The sequence below is a fragment of the Bos grunniens genome, chromosome 11, assembly GCF_055505025.1.
Source record: "Bos grunniens cultivar Pamir isolate PY7600 chromosome 11, Bosgru_T2T1.0, whole genome shotgun sequence".
In the NCBI taxonomy this organism is placed as follows: Eukaryota; Metazoa; Chordata; class Mammalia; order Artiodactyla; family Bovidae; genus Bos; species Bos grunniens.
Genome location: NC_141175.1, coordinates 2444654 through 2460377, shown reverse-complemented (window position 1 = coordinate 2460377; position 15724 = coordinate 2444654). Strand labels below are relative to the sequence as shown.

At 60.6% G+C, this 15724-nt stretch overlaps 1 protein-coding gene across 4 annotated transcripts in view; it reads left to right on the top strand.

Moving 5' to 3' along the window:
• COL5A1 (collagen type V alpha 1 chain) overlaps nt 1-15724 on the top strand; it is a 148134-nt gene that overhangs the window by 39603 nt on the left and 92807 nt on the right. For all 4 annotated transcript variants that reach the window (XR_015135702.1, XM_086323391.1, XM_086323390.1 and 1 more), the window contains exons 3-4: nt 2808-3021; nt 4069-4231. Coding sequence is in view for 3 of the 4 variants with exons in the window: in XM_086323391.1 (XP_086179517.1) it covers nt 2808-3021; nt 4069-4231 (377 nt within the window). In the remaining variant the exon portion in view is untranslated. The remainder of the gene's footprint in view (nt 1-2807; nt 3022-4068; nt 4232-15724) is intronic.

The window sequence follows — 15724 nt, the reverse complement described above, 5'->3', positions numbered from 1 at the left end:
CTCTCGGCTTCGGCCCGAGGGAATAGGAGATGATCTAAGGGAGTCGGGGGCCGGAGGGAACAGAAGATGATCTAAGGGAGTCGGGGGCCGGAGGGAATAGGAGATGATCTAAGGGAGTCGGGGGCCGGAGGGAACAGGAGTTGATCTAAGGGAGTTGGGGGCCTCTCACCAAGCCTGCTGCTCGGATTTGACTTTTCTCTGAGGATAGAACACAAAGCGCTGGGCAGAAGGCGAGCCTCTCCCTGACAGTGTAGATCACGAAGCTCGCCGGTGTCCTGCTCGCGCGGAGATGAGAACGGACCGTCTCTGAAGTGCTGCTACATCCATTGTTATTTTGCCAGGAGAGGGATGAATGTTAGATGTAATTCATCCTTTCAGGTTATCTGAGCTGAGAACATGTGTCACGGAAGCGATTTCAGCATCAGTAGCCAGCATCTTAATGAGCTGGGAGTGAGGGCGTCCGTGGTCTTGCGCTGCGTGCCTGATGATGGTGGGGGGTCCTCCCGTTTCCAGTCTTCTCTCTACCTGAGGCAGGAGGGTGATGTCAGTGGCATGGGGTCACCACGGGGTGGACACGGGAGGCAGGCCGACCTTTGAGATGAGAGCAGGGGGTCACGGACTCCGAGGGTGACTGTTGTCCGTCCTGGATGTGAGCAGGGACCTCTGAGATGCTTGGGGTCAGATGCTACCCCGGGCCCTTCAGTGTCCACTCACGCCCGGGGACCAAAGGGCCTGCCAAGGTCCCGGCTGGGGTTTTGCCCTGGAGCCTGCGTGCAGCCGCTCCCCCCGCCCCACCCCACCACGGCAGTTCATGCAGGCTGGGTCTCTGGTCCCCCAGCATGTCTCACATTCGGAGCACAGTGTGCGGAGATGCTGGTGACGGTCCTGGCCTCCACAGAGCTCTTTTCAAACAGTTTCTCGTGCACACAAGGGCAGCCTGAGTCCGTGCCTTAATGAAGCCAGCCTTCCCCCAGGTGACCGTGCTGACTACACCCCTCCCCTCGGACCTGGTGACCCTGGCTGGGTATGGTGGTGCCCAGACGTTCCCTGCATACCTGCCCCTTGATCAAACCCTTCCTGAAGCCTTTCCCTACACCACTGGCCAAACCCAACCCCTGTCTCCCTGCCTGGGGGTAGGTGGGCCATGGCGCTGAGCACAGCAAACAGACCCCAACTGGCAGCTTCTCAACAGTGGGACCTGATCCTGGGCTGCGAGCCACAGGCCTTCCTGCATCTGCACCTTAGCCTGAGCTTTGGGGCCTGCGGGATGGCTGTTTCCACCTGCCCTCCATCACAGCCTTAAGAGCTCACACAGCTCTGTTGGCCTTTGGGGTTTGGTTTCTGTGCCCGAAGCTGCCATGAACCCTCTTATCCTCCCCCTAGAGAGACCCCTCCACCCTGGGTCCTCTGGGGGCCTCGGGGGCGGGGATCTCCTTGGCAGCCCCCTCTCCCCCAGCAGGGCACTGGCCAGGCTCTCCTACAGGGGCCCGAAGCAGAGGCCAGCTGCCGGCTGTGCGGCAGAGGGCACCCACGGACAGCTTCCTCACTGGATGTGGACATGCCAGTCGCTCAGTCCTTTCTGACTCTCTGTAACTCCGTGGACTGTAGCCCACCAGGCTCCTCCATCCATGGGATTCTCCAGGCAACAATACTGGTTTGGGTTGCCATGCCCTCCTCCAGGGGATCTTCCCGACCCAGGGATGGAACCTGGGTCTCCCAAGTTGCAGGCAGATTCTCTCCATCTGAGCCACCAAGGACGCCCTCCTCACTGATCCCAGCTCAGGCACCCGGGCCGTCTGGTTGACCTTGTGGTAGTTCTAGAGGAGTGGGGGGTCAGTGAGGGGCTCTGTCCTTACCCGGGACCAGGACCGGCTCCAGCCCACCGCAGCGTGCTGGGCGGGAGGCGGTGTCAGCCTCAGGGCCTTGTCCTTCCCGGGCCGGAGTCCCTGCTGACACTCCTCTGGGCCTGCTCCGTCCCCTGGTTCTGAGACACATGCTGACTTGCGCTGAGCCTTCCTGGCCGTGCATCGATTGACCCAGCCCCAGGCCTTGGCTCCCAGGGGAACTGCAGGCCACGCAGAGAGAGCACCACTGACCCCACCGCCAGGACGGATGGGAGGAGGGGGATAGGTCCCTGTCCCATCCACAATGCAGGGCGTGAAGGGCGTGTGTGTGTGCAGGACTCTGGAGCCAGAGGAGCAGGGCCAGCGGGGGTCCGGCCTGTGCTGTAAGGAACTCTCCCTCCATCAACATAGCAGGGCTGGGGTTTCGTCTTCTGAGTTATTTTCCCTTTTCTCTGATTCGCGTGTCGACCAGGAAATTTCTGCCATTCGAGTGGTAATCCCCAGCCTCCTGCCTTCCTTCCCCTCTTCTCTGTCCTCCCACCCTCCAGAGGGTGTGGATGAGACACACTCTGAGAGGTTCAGCCTCAGGCCTTGCAGGTGTCAGAGGTGCATCTGGAACAACAGCTGCCCAGAGGAAGCTCACATTCTAGAAAGTTCTAAGGATTGAGACATAGATGTATTCAGGTTTGGGGAGTGAAGAGATAGGACTAAAGGCTCACAGTTCGAAGGAGAAATCAGGCTTCTTTTTGGACTGAGCCTTGGAAGGGGTGGGTTTGGCCATGTGGTGGTAAGGAAGGGTTGCAGGAACAGTTTGATCCAGGCGCAGATGTGAAGCAAATGTCTGTGCACCACCATCCACAGCAAAGGCTTCCAGGTCCCTGAGTTGGTTTGTTTGCAGAGAGCTGTGGCTGGGCAGGGTTGAGGGCTTCCCAGCGGCCTCCTAACCTCTGTCCTCTGTTTCAGCATCTGCGTTTCCCGAGGACTTCTCCATCCTAACCACTGTGAAAGCCAAGAAAGGCAGCCAGGCCTTCCTGGTCTCCATCTACAATGAGCAGGGCATCCAGCAGATCGGCCTGGAGATGGGCCGCTCTCCGGTCTTCCTCTATGAGGACCACACGGGGAAGCCGGGGCCAGAGGACTACCCCCTCTTCAGAGGCATCAACCTGTCAGATGGCAAGTGAGTAGCACCGCTCGGCAACCCCTCCCTCCCCTGCTGGAGGGTTGGGTGGGTCACCTAAGGCCCCTGGGAGCTGGGGACCTAGCAGCAGGATGTGATTCAGAGCAGGATGGAGTCAGCAGCCCACAGGTCAGAGAGAGCACCGGGCTTGGAGTCCGGGGCTGGTCTCCGTCTGGGCTCATCCTTGTGGCTCTGGAGACCTCACCTCTCCCTGGGCCTCCATGGCCCCCTGTAAAGCGCACTAAACAACATCAAACGCTAGCCTGTGAGCGTCTGCAGGGACACGGGAGACTGTGTAGGTACTCCCATCGATTCCAGAAAGGATTCGCGACATCCTTAAGGATGCAGACACAAGGAGGACACAGCACCCCCCAGGACTCTTGCCTGGAGAGTCCCATGGACAGAGGAGTCTGGCAGGCTACAGTCGATAGGGGTGCAAAGAGCTGGACACGACTGAAGCGACTTAGCATGCACGCAGGGATGCAGATACAGGTGTGAGAGTGAGTGATCGCAAAAGGAGACGCCAGGTTTTTCCAGAACTCTCTATTGAGTACCTCCCTAAAGCCTGGTGGTTTGAGATCACTCATTTTGTGGCCCACACGTCTGAGGCCACATGCTGCGATCCTTCAAGAACTCAGGATGTGAGTCCTGTGATTCTCACCGAAAGTCTCAAGTAGGTCCATCCGTCCCCCCATCTCCCGACAGACTCGGTTTCCCCACAGCCTGCATTTGCGTTTGGGGCTTGGGCTGCTACATAGGGGAGCGCTACAGGGCTTCCCTGCCCTTGACCCGAGCCAGGTTTCAGGGCTGCGCTCTGGGCCAGACAGCTGACGTCATCGTAGAGACGAGAGACCTGACTCGAGCGCAGGGGTCTCCCGTGGTGCGCGGCATGGACCCTGACCGAAGTGGCTCGGCTCTGAGCGACTCGACAGAGAACAGATTTCCTCCCGCGTCCCCGGGGACTTTCGGCAGGGACACTGGTCGTGGGACTTGGTGACGCCCTTCCCCACCCCCCCCCCGTCACCTGCTTGGGCTGGCTGTTTGCAGGTGGCACAGAATTGCTCTCAGCGTCCACAAGAAGAATGTCACCTTGATCCTGGACTGTAAAAAGAAGACAACCAAGTTCCTGGACCGCAGTGAACACCCTGTGATAGACGTCAATGGCATCGTCGTGTTCGGCACCCGGATTCTGGATGAGGAAGTGTTTGAGGTCAGCAGGGGGCCGGGCCGTCCCACACCCCTGGGACACACGCCGCTGTGGCCGGTATCCTGCGCTCCGCTGCGGGGGGAGCGAGTGCTGACCGTCCCTCTTCTATTAAGGCAGGACTGATGTCTGCCTGGGGAGATGGGCAGGCGGTTGGATGAGCCCTTGGGCTTTGAGCATGTGGCGAGGATGCAGTTCTGGTCTTGTCTCTCTGCAGGCTCTTACCGGGGCCGCGTGCGTAGCTATGAGAGGTTCATGGGGCCTAGTCTCAGTGCAGGCCCGAGGGGGCGGGACTTCCGGCCTTGGGCAGGTTGCTATGACGTTTGAGCCTCAGTGTCTCCACCTGTAAAGTGGGATCGTGCCTGTGGCTTCTTCATAGACCGTGGCAAAACTTAGGGTGGGGTTGAACGCGGTAAGCACCACTGCCCGCTCCCAGCAAGCGCTTGACACACTCAGGCTTGATCGCGGCCTGGCGTCGGAACAGGTGGAAGGGTGGACGGGGCACAGTTGGTCGGATGTGGGTTAGCAAGGAAAATCAGAAGAGCCGCCTCCGTGGAAGCGGGGGGTGGGGAGGACCAGTGTGAAGGTAGCTCTGCGCGTCCTGCTGAACTTGGCCGCTTTTCTGCAGAGCAGCTGTCCAGGGCGGCCACAGCCTGTGGACCACAGGGTGGGCTGGGCTCCTGGGTCCGGCTGGCGCTGCCAGATTTGGGGCGTGATGAGGATACGCCCTCTGAGCGTGACTCCGCTCTGACCTCACTTGCCCAGAGACCCGGGATGAACTGCAGGACGGCTGGGCTGACCCAGGCCTGAGCAGCTTCAGGGCTCCCCCGGGGAGCTGGTGTCCAAGGCTTGGGGGTCGCACAGACTGGGATTGAGTGTTTTGCTGGTGTAGACTTCCTGCTGGTGTGAGGATCTGGGTAGGGCAAGTGCCACTGGGGAGCTTCAGGACTCATTTGTAACATGTGGTTGCTGGCAGCCTTGCCTTCGTGGGGGGCTCAAGGGGGCTCCCCTGTGACGCACTTGGCTTGGGGGCCCTGCCCAGCGCCCGGGAGCCTGGGTGCCTGCCACTGCCCTCGCTCCTCTCGCTGGAAGTCTGAATGCAGAGGAGGGTCCGTGAGCAGACTGGGGTTGGACCCCCAGGCCGTGCAGTAGCTTGTCTGTGCAGGGCCTGATCTGGATCGCTCTGATTTCTGGGCCCTTTTGTGTGCTGCTAGTGGGTCTTTTACTGTAAAGATTCAGGGGAAAGCTTTATCTATCTTAAAAGGATCCTACGCCAAATTCTTCTTCCCTGATTTTCCGAGCCAGAAGAGTTGTTTTCCCACGAGCACAAGCCTGTGGAGACTGCAGGGCTGTGGGGAGCTCTGGGGAGGTCAGGGCGGGCCAAGTCCCAGCCGTTCTGTTTATGAGCCATGAGGTCTCCCCGCTGCCCTGAGATGCTCACGCGGGGAGGGGTGGCTGAGGACTGCCGATGCCTCCGCCGCTGTTACCCAGGTTTATGGCTAGAGAGGGAAAACAGTTTATGATTGTCAGAAGAAGCAGATCTCAAATTGGATAGCCCAGGTTTCTCTCCTCTGCTTAGCCTTCCGACCGTCGGGGGAGGACTTGCTCAGTAAGCAGGCAGGCTTTTTGATTGCAGCTCAGAAATAGGTTCGGAATTCCAGGAGCCCTTCTTCCTGGTCGTGGCTTTCTCTCTGAGGCTGAGGGGCTGCCAGGCCCCAGAGACTTCTGTTGACTACAAACTCCTCATGCCGTGAGGGAAGCCGTCCCGTAGCCTTGGCCTCTCCCGGCTGCTGGACGTGTCCGTGTCTGAAAGTGTGGCCCGTCCCATCCTTCCTGCTGAAGCCCCGGGAGCCGGAGGCGGGTGCACTCGGGCCCGGGCATCGTGTTTGCTTTTCGTCCTTCGCAGATAAAGCTGGGCGGGTGGTCCTCAGGTCCCCAGCCACCCTTGGTCTTGTGGCAAGTGAGACAGAATCTTTATTTTTATGTTTGGAAATAAAAATGACTTAACTTGCCTTTTCAGCAGATCCCAGATAGCAGCACTTGCCATTTTAACCGTTTTGGCTCCTAGAGGCGTCTCCTTAGAAGGAGGAGCCAGCACCATTGAAAACCATTTCCCAGCAGCCACACTCTTCCCCGGGGAGGGTGACTTCCCCTCATTAAAAGCTGGTTTGTCCTGAAGCTCTGCAAGCTGTGGGGGGGAGCCGGAAGGTTCTGGTACTTTGGTGGACAGCCAAGTGGCCTCTGGCACAGACTGGGCCTCACGATTTGCACTGTTTCCAAACGGGGACTTGCTGAACTCTAGAGCGTCTGTGGGGGCACTGGGCTTTCCGGGGTGTGTGTGGCCCCACGGAGGCCTCTTTATCCAGAGAGAGAGAGTGGGGGTGGAGACCACAGGACCAAGGTAGACAGCCCTTCCCGCAGAGCAGTGACTGCTCTCAGCTGGTCCGCACCCTACCGGGGGTCTCCCTGGGGCCACCGCTGGCCTGGGCATGCAGCTGGGCAGGGGGCAGCTGCCCACACTCCCTGGGCCCCCCTCCCTGCCCTGGCCCTGGTGTGAGCCTGCCTCTGATGGGGCTGCCCTGCAGCTGGGGACACAGCGCCCCCCACCCTTCCAAAGCCCCCAGGAGGAGCGAGTGCACAGCGCGGCCTCTCAGGCCTTCAGGTGCTTCCTCTCCGGCTGATGGCCTGGAGCCCCCCTCGGGCTCGGGGTCCTTACCTGCAGAAGGGGCATGGCAGGGCCAATGCTGGGGACCCTGGGATACCCTGTGATATGTGTAAGACGCCCGCATCGTGGGACCGCAGTGAACCACGCATGCTGGTGCCCTGGCAGAGCGGGTGGCCTGTCATCAGCTCCGGCTGGGGTCTAACCTGTCAGCTGTGGTAGCAGCTGTGACTGAGGTCCCACCCCCTGCCAGGGCGCGGGGTCACACGCTGTCCCGCGTCTCACCTTGAGACTTCAGTGCTGGCCACGCGCTTTGGAGGCAGGGGCCCCATGCCGTGCAGGGCTGGGCCACCTGGGCTCATGGGCTCCCCGTCCTGGGCCCAGAGACCCGCAGGGAGGGTGGTGCTGGGTGGCACCTCCCCAGCCAGGGCGTGTCCTGGGCGAGGTCCCCGTGGGGGCTGCCCCTCGGGTGCCCTGGCAGCTCAGGAGGGGGCTCGGGCTGGCTCCCCCGGTTGCTGCTTTCCCACCTCGCTGACCCGGCCGAGCCTCCGCCCTTGCCCACCTGTTCCCAGGTGGAGCGCGTGCCCGAGGGCCGCCCAGGGAGCTGCCTGCTGGAGCCTGCAGTGACATTCCCGGGAACTCCGTGCCCTGCGTCCTCTCCCTTCTCCTGGGGCGGGCCTGCGCCTTGGGACCCGAGAACCGTGGGAGCTCCCAGGCTTTGTCCCGCCCCTGGGGGCCTGCTGTCTGGGGAAGTCGGGGGTCCTTCTTCAGACCCCCACCGAGAGCGGCCCTGCAGGCCCCCTGGGCAGGAAGACGTCTTGTTTTCACCCCGGGCTTAGGAACAAGCTTTGTGTTTTTGGAAACAGACAAGACTGCCAGGGGAGCGAGTGCGTCTGGCAGGCAGTGGGAAGCGGCTGATTTTCTTCGGGGACAAGCCTGGGTGGGAAGCCCGCAGGGCCCCGTGCCCGCTCACTGCCTGTGTGTTCTGTCCTCCCTGCGCTGGGTCATCTGGCACCAGAGAGGTTGACTAACTTACCGGAGGTCACCCAGTGGGCTGCAGTGCAGTGGTGTCGGTGCCCAGAACTGTGGTTGCCCAGGGCCCACGGCCTGTCCCGAGGTCATGATGGGGGGCAGGCACGACAGTCCCAGCTGCCCGGCGTCTCTCTACCATCTGACTGTAGAAACCAGGACCATCGCAAGCCAGGGCGCCTCCCTGGTGGTCCCAGCCATGCTGGCAGGTGCCCAGCCCTGCTCTGGGCCCGTCGTCCTGTACAAGCCCCGAGCACACCAGAGTCCCCTGGCTGGTGGGGTCTGGGAAGCCCTGGTGCCTGGCAGGCAGAGCCATCACATGCCGTTGCCAGAGCCAGCCCTCCCTGCATGCCTGGGGCCCTCTGCCTGCCCAGCACTGTTCCCTGGTCTGGACTCTGAAGCACAGGGCCCATCCGGTGGACCCTGCACCTGCTGGGCTCCCCTGTGTGCCTGGAGCTGGCCGATGCTCCAGATGGAGGGGTCTGCAGGGTGGGATGGGGGGCACGTCAGGGCCCGGTGGTGCTCTGGGTCTGTGGGGGAAGGAGCCTCCTGTCTGGTGAGGGTCTGCTCCGGGCTCCTTGGGGGAAGGACCCTCCCCTCAGGTGAGCCTTGAAGGGGAGGGGGATGTGGAGAAGGAGACCTTCCCCGGGGGGACAGGGAACCAGTGAGTTCTGGGCCAGGAGCCAAATCCTCTTTGAAGGTGTTGAGAATTTCAACAAGACCAAACAGACTGTAAACTGGAGGTTTTCTCTGCAAACCCCGTGGGTGCCAGCGGAGAGGGAGTGGCTTCGAGCCCTAGGAAGGGTCCTGCCATCTGTCTGCCGTCCTCCAGCCTCTTGGGCGGCCCTGGGGGTTTACCTAATCCCCGAGGCCCTTCTTCCAGGAGCCTCTCTTTCCCACTGACACCATCTTTCTTGGAATTCAGCTCTCCCGGGGTGGGAACGGGCCGCAGCCTGAGAGGCGCTTCCTCAGTGGTTCTCAGAGGCGGCCCCGGGATCCCTCTCGGGAAGGCGCTCCTGGACGTGAAGGGCGTCTGGCATCGGGGCCTCGGAGCAGAGGGAGCAGTCGGTTGGTGTCTTAGGCCGAGGCTGTGACCGGTGACCCTGAGCCCCTCTGGGGACATCCTGTCCTGACCACCTGGCCAGGCCACCGGGTGCAGGACACTGGCTGGTCTGGTGGCTCCAGAGTGGACGGGGGTGGTGATGGACGGCAGGTGGTGTAGCAGGCGGCTCCTGGGTCCGTCACGCTATGGGCAATCTGCTGGGGCGTGTTCCTCCCTCGGGCGTGGCCAGGCCTGGCCCCGCTGGTCTGCTGGTGACCATTCACACTTTTCTGCGGCCCTTTCTGCCCACCATCCCCCAGCTTTGTCAGTTTCACCCTAATGGCTGGAGAAGGGCCGCCGTCACTTCCGGGGTGTGCTTTTTCCTTCCGTGGGAGGCAGTGCGGGGTGGGGCTCAGATGTCGGGTGGCCGGACGTCGGTGAGGCGGGCGGGCGTCTGAGGGTGCCAAGCGGCTCCGCAGGCTTTTCGGGGGCTGTCTCTGGGCCTCCAGCCCCACTAGCTGAGGCTGTCCACAGACCAGGTGCCATCCCCGCCCCAGGCACACGAGTGTTTCTCCAGTTGGGGTTGCCAGGTAGGCCCGTCCTGGGGATGCGAGGAGCTGGGCTCTGGTGCCAGGCCGGGTGGGAACCGCGGCTCTGTCTGGACAACAGGCCAGGGCGTTCAGGATCGATGCTGGGGTCCACTGCACACTCAGCCCCAAGACTCAGAGCGAAGCGTCAGAGACCCCCTACGAGCGCTCTGCACGACCGTCCGTGGCTGCCTTACGGCCACGTTCCCGCCAGACCCAGTAGCAGAGAGGTGGCCCTGCGGGTGGTTCCGAGTGCCGGGCCCACGTCTTTGTCCCGCCCAGGCTGGTGTGGCGGCGTGTGCCCCCCAGCGACTCCCAGGGGAGGCCCTGGCGCTCAGAGGTGCCCAGCAGGGCCCAGGGTCTGCACGGCCAGGGTCACGGTCTACGTGTGTGCCTGGACCTTACATGGGGTGAGGGCTGGAGGCTCCCAGGGTCACGGTCTACGTGTGTGCCTGGACCTTACATGGGGTGAGGGGTGGAGGCTCCCAGGGCCAAGTGTTGGGTCCAGGACCCCCGAGGGGCACCTCCACCCCAGGCTGTCCCAGCAGGCTCCAGTCCTGGGCTGGGCCAGGCCAGAGGGCTGCGTCCACGCTGGTCCCTGCTCCCTCCTTCCCGTCCTGCTGCGCTTTGCCCAGGAGCAGCCCCTGCCGCTGCAGGGCCCGTGCAGCGGCTGTGTGCTCCCTGTGGGGGACCCTGGGGTGCAGGGGGCGCACGGAAGCCACAACCAGCTGCCCCTCTGCTTCAGCCCTGCCCACTTCATGGGGACCCCCTTTGGTTCCTGGCGAGGACAGCGACCTCGCCGTCTCTGTGTTTCCTGGACCCCAGAAACAAATGTCCTCGGTTGGGTCTCTTAAAAAGACAGGAGTGAACTAGGTGCCAGTTCTGGAGGCCAGAGATCTGCAGTGTGAAGTCGGTGGGGCAGCCTCCCTCGGGGGCTCCAGGGAGGGTCCCTCCTGCCCCTCCCAGCCTGGAGAACAGGGTCACGGCCCAGCCCAGCAGCAGGTGGATAGTCCGGAGGGGCGCCGCCTCGGGTGGCCTGGGGGCGGGCAGGGGCCCCCGGGGAAGTGCAGGCCCAGTGACCCCGCTGTGGGTGCCTCACGCCTCTTCCTGGCCCAGTGACCCCGCTGTGGGCGCCTCACACCTCTCCCTGGCCCAGTGACCCCGCTGTGGGCGCCTCACGCCTCTCCTGCTCCATCCCCACCGCCCTCTCCTCTCCTCTGTCTGCCTCTGACAGGGACTCAAGTCACTGGAGGCGGGGCCCATCTTAGTCCAGCCTGATCTCTTCTCCAGACCCATCACTGAACTACCCCTGTAAAGACACCGTTTCCCTGGGAGGCGCCATCTCTAGGTTCCAGGGATGAGGACTTGGGCCCCTGGTCTGGGGTCCCTATCCAGCCCGCTGCTCAGGCCAGTGTGGGGAGGGGCGGCTCTCCTTTCAATGCCTGCAGGGCACATGCGGGTTATTAAACGCAAGTCTGCGGGCATGGATATTTGTTTGGTTTCAAATCAAAGTCTTTCTTGGGTTGCCGAGTTGTCCACGGCGCCCGGGGGGCAGGGGTAGTCTCTTCCCGACTAGTTGGGGTAGGGGGCAGCCCTGTGCACAGCTCCCGGCTTGAGTGGGCAGCTGACTGGCCAGTGAGGACCGTGTGCAGAGTTGGAGGTGCGTTTCTGTTTTTTGGTTCTCAGGTCCGGGAGGGGCTGGGCCCTGGGTGTGCCGGGGCCACGACTCCTGCCTGGGGCGGGTGGCCGGCAGCCCACGGGCTGTGGCGGTGTGACGGCTGAGCCCAGGCCAGCCGGAGCGCGGCCACGTGCGGCCATCCCAGCCAAGGGGCTTTCGTCTGGAATTGCCCCTCGGGTACGCAGTGATTTTGGCGGGGTGGGGGTGCTGGCCTGGGTCGCGCTGGGCACTCAGGATCTGTGTTGAGCCTAGCAGTGGCGGGGGGCATCTCCACCCGGGCTGGCAAGAAGGGGTCCAGAGAGACCCCACGGAGTTTCAGGCAGGCCCTCCCCTGCCCAGACGCTGTGGGAGCGGGCCCCTCCTGAGCCTGGCGGAGGCCTGCAGGCTTGTTCCATGGAAACAGTGAGCAGGAGACCCACGTCCCAGCCCAGTCGGGCTGATGCCACGCTGGAGGTCTGCCTGGTGGCATGAGGCAGCTTACACCGACCTTTGGGTCCCCTGGGAGGATGGTACCCAGGGACCCACAGGCCAGGACTCTAGGGCACTGTGATGACTGTTAATCCTCTGGAGCCCCAGAATTCTGCACTTCAGTCGGTAGAGATAATCCCACAAGCTAGTTTCCCTGAGCACCTGCCGCCTCCTGCAGAGCCCAGGCTCCCGGTTTGTAGTTAGTGCTCCCTGGAGGCTGTGTTTGAGGCCATGTCTCAGGAACTGGGACGTGCAGGTTGTCCCCGGGAGTCAGCCACACCATTGCACCCTTCCTGCCCGTGTTCAGCAGTGAGCGTTTGCAGCTGAGGTGGCAGGGTCTCGGGGGGAGCCTGGGACCCTGGCTGGCATCGTACCGCAGGGCCTCAGTGCTCGAAGTGAGGCTGGATTGCAGCAGAGTCTGCTCAGGTCGCGGGTGCTGGTGTGGAGAGTGTGGGGCAGCCCTGGCCTCTAAAGTCGCCCCTGCCTGCCACTCCCCTGGATGGCCCCCACGAGGAGTGTGTGTTCTGCATGGGAGTCCTTCTGGTGGCTGAGGGTCTGCAGAAAGATCCCGCCTGTCACAGACGATGCCAGGTTACTCTCCTGGCTCACAGAATAAGATTCAGAGAGGTCTTTCTGGCTGGGGAGTGTCTTCTGGGATTCCATGAGAGTGAAGGTGGATTTCTGCACTTGGGTTCCCAACAACCAGCTGGCAGGTGTGGGACGGCACGAGGTGGGCGTGGGGTCCACGTGGAGGGGACGCGGGGCTCAGGCAGCCCGCTAGCGGCCATGGTGTGAGGTGGCATCACATGACACCTTGGAAACGGAGGGTGGGATGACGGAAGAGCTGAACTAAGACCTGGAGTCTGAGCCGGAGCTGGTGCCTGGGGTGGAGCGTCTCATCCAGGCAGAGGTAAGGTGCTGGCAGAGTGAGAACCACGAATAGGACTTTCACCATGAATCTTCACCATCCACCTCCTCCACCAGGGCCTGGGCCTGAGGCCACCACCTCTGAGATGGCTTCCTTGACTTCCCCAGGCAGAGTTATTCACTTGGTCACCTGGGCATCTCCTGAGGAATTAATGAGTGCTTGAGATTTGAGGTCAAAGACACGATTTACTCATCTTTGTGTCCATAGGCTCATTATAGACTTGCTAAAAATCCTAGTTGAAAGGGTGAAAGAATGAGTAATCAGAAGACTGCCTTCAGAGGGAGACGCTGGTGAGCCTTTGACAGAGACCCAAGACTGATGGCGATGGTGGTGATGTTAACGACGGGGATGGGGGTGATTGTGGTAACAGGTGATGATGAGAGTAGTGATGGTGGTGGTGGTGGTGAGGATGTTGGGGATGGGGATGGTGGTGAGGATGAAGACAGTGGTGATGGTGGTGGTGGTGGTGGTGGTGGCGAGGATGTTGGGGATGGGGATGGTGGTGAGGATGAAGACAGTGGTGATGGTGGTGGTGGTGATGGTGGTGGTGGTGAGGATGTTGGTCTTGGTGGTGATGGTGATCTCAGAGGAGATCAGTGAGCAGTCCTGAAAAGAGGTCTTAGTTCCCTGCCCAGGAATTAACCCTGGGGAACCTGGATGAAAATCAAGAGTTCTAGCCAGTAGACCACCAGGGACTAGAGGCTAGAAGCAAAGGGCCTTGGCTCTTGCCCCTGTTTGAAAGCAAGAATGTTTCAAGGAGGCAAAACCTGTAAAAACAGGCACAAAGTTTATTATTAGAGACACAACACAGTGTGTGGGAGAGCACGCAGGAAAGCAGTCTGTCTAACTCAGGAGCAGGGCAGAGACACACCCCAGGAGAGGACAGCAGGAGCCCCGAGTGAGGAGCAGGGCAGCATGGAAGCGATGGAAATCACCTCTATAGGACAGTCCTCCCGCTCTCCAACTTTGCCAAAGCTTATCTTGCTTCTTTCTTCATGGACCTGACCGGCCCCCAGGCCCTCTCCTAGATGCACGCGCTACGTTTTTCTGAGATGTATCCCACCACAGAGGGCCATGAGTGCATGTCCACACTTATTCTGGGGTGGGCCCCTCTCTTTTGACCCCCAAGAAGCCTTCCTGTGCAGGTGCAGACAGGAAAGTCTTCCTTGAACTCAGCTGTGAACACGTTATCTTTTTGCTTTAGCAGAGCTCAGCTTTTGCCACTAGCTTTGTCCTTGGAGTGTCTGGGTGAGAGCAAAGGCTCAGGTTGACTCCACTTGACAAACACTAGGTGTCCGGGCAGAGGCCCACTGTCTCCTGCCTCGGTGGTGGTGGTGGTGGTGGTGATGGTGGTGCTGGTGATGATGGTGATGATGATGGTGGTGGTGGTGATGGTGGTGGTGATGGTGGTGATGTGGTTATTTTGGTGGTGATTTTGGTGGTGGTGATGGTGGTGGTGGTAGCAGTGGTGGTATAGTTGGTGGTGATTTTGATGGTGGTGGTGATGGTGGTTATTTTGGAGGTGATTTTGGTGGTGGTGATGATGGTGTTGATGGTGTTGGTGGTGATGGTGGTTATTTTGGTGGTGATTTTGGTGATGGTGATGGTGTTCATGGTGATAGTGATGGTGGTGGTGATGGTGATGGTGGTGATGGTGATTAGTTTGGTGGTGATTTTGGTGGTGATGGTGGTGGTGGTAATGGTGGTTGTGGTGATGATGCTGGTAATGGTGGTGGTGGTGATATTTTTGATGGTGGTGATGGTGATGGTGGTGATGATGGTGATGGTGGTGATGGTGGTTAGTTTGGTAGTGATTTTGGTGGTGGTGGTGGTGGTGGTGGTGGTAGTAGCAGTGGTGATGGGATTGGTGGTGATTTTGGTGTTGGTGTTGGTGTTGTTGCTGATGGTGTTGGTGGTGATGGTGGTGGTGGCGGTGGTGATGGTGGTTATTTTGGTGGTGGTGATGGTGTTGATGGTGATGGTGTTGATGGTGGTGGTGTTGATGGTGGTGGTGATGGTGATGGTGGTGATGGTGGTAGTTGTGATGGTGGTGGTGGTGATGGTGATGGTGGTTATTTTGGTGGTGACTTTGGTGATGATGGTGGTGGTGGTGATGGTGGTGGTGATGGTGGTGGATGGTGATGGTGGTGGTGATGGTGGTGGTGGTGGTGATTGTGGTGGTGGTGATGGTGGTGGTGGTGGTGATTGTGGTGGTGGTGGTGATGGTGGTGGTGGTGATGGAGGTGATGGTGGCGGTGGTGATGGTGGTGGTGGTGATTGTGGTGGTGATGGTGGTGGTGGTGATGGAGGTGATGGTGGCGGTGGTGATGGTGGTGGTGGTGATTGTGGTGGTGGTGATGGTGGTGGTGATGGTGATTGTGGTGGTGGTGGTGATGGTGGTGATGGTGATGGTGGTGATTGTGGTGGTGGTGGTGATGGTGATGGTGGTGGTGGTGGTGGTGGTGGTGATGGTGGTGGTGATGGTGGTGGTGGTGATGGAGGTGATGGTGGCGGTGGTGATGGTGGTGGTGGTGATTGTGGTGGTGGTGATGGTGGTGGTGATGGTGATTGTGGTGGTGGTGGTGATGGTGGTGATGGTGATGGTGGTGATTGTGGTGGTGGTGGTGATGGTGCTGGTGGTGGTGGTGCTGGTGGTGGTGGTGGTGGTGATGGTGGTGGTGATGGTGGTGGTGATGGTGGTGGTGGTGATGGAGGTGATGGTGGCGGTGGTGGTGGTGATGGTGATGGTGGTGGTGATGGTGGTGGTGGTGGTGATGGTGGTGGTGGTGGTGGTGATGGTAGTGATGGTGATGATGGTGATGGTGGTGATGGTGGTTGTGGTGGTGATGGTGGTGGTGATGGTGATGGTGGTGGTTATTTTGATCGTGATTTTGGTGGTGATGGTGATGATGGTGGTGGTGGTGGTGATGGTGATGATAGTGGTGGTGGTGGTGATGGTGGTGACTGTGGTGGTGATGGTGGTGGTGATGGTGATGGTGGTGGTTATTTTGGTCGTGATTTTGGTGGTGATGGTGGTGATGGTGGTGGTGGTGGTGGTGGTGATAACTGTGGTGGTGATGTAGCAGTGGTGGCTGTGATGGAGGT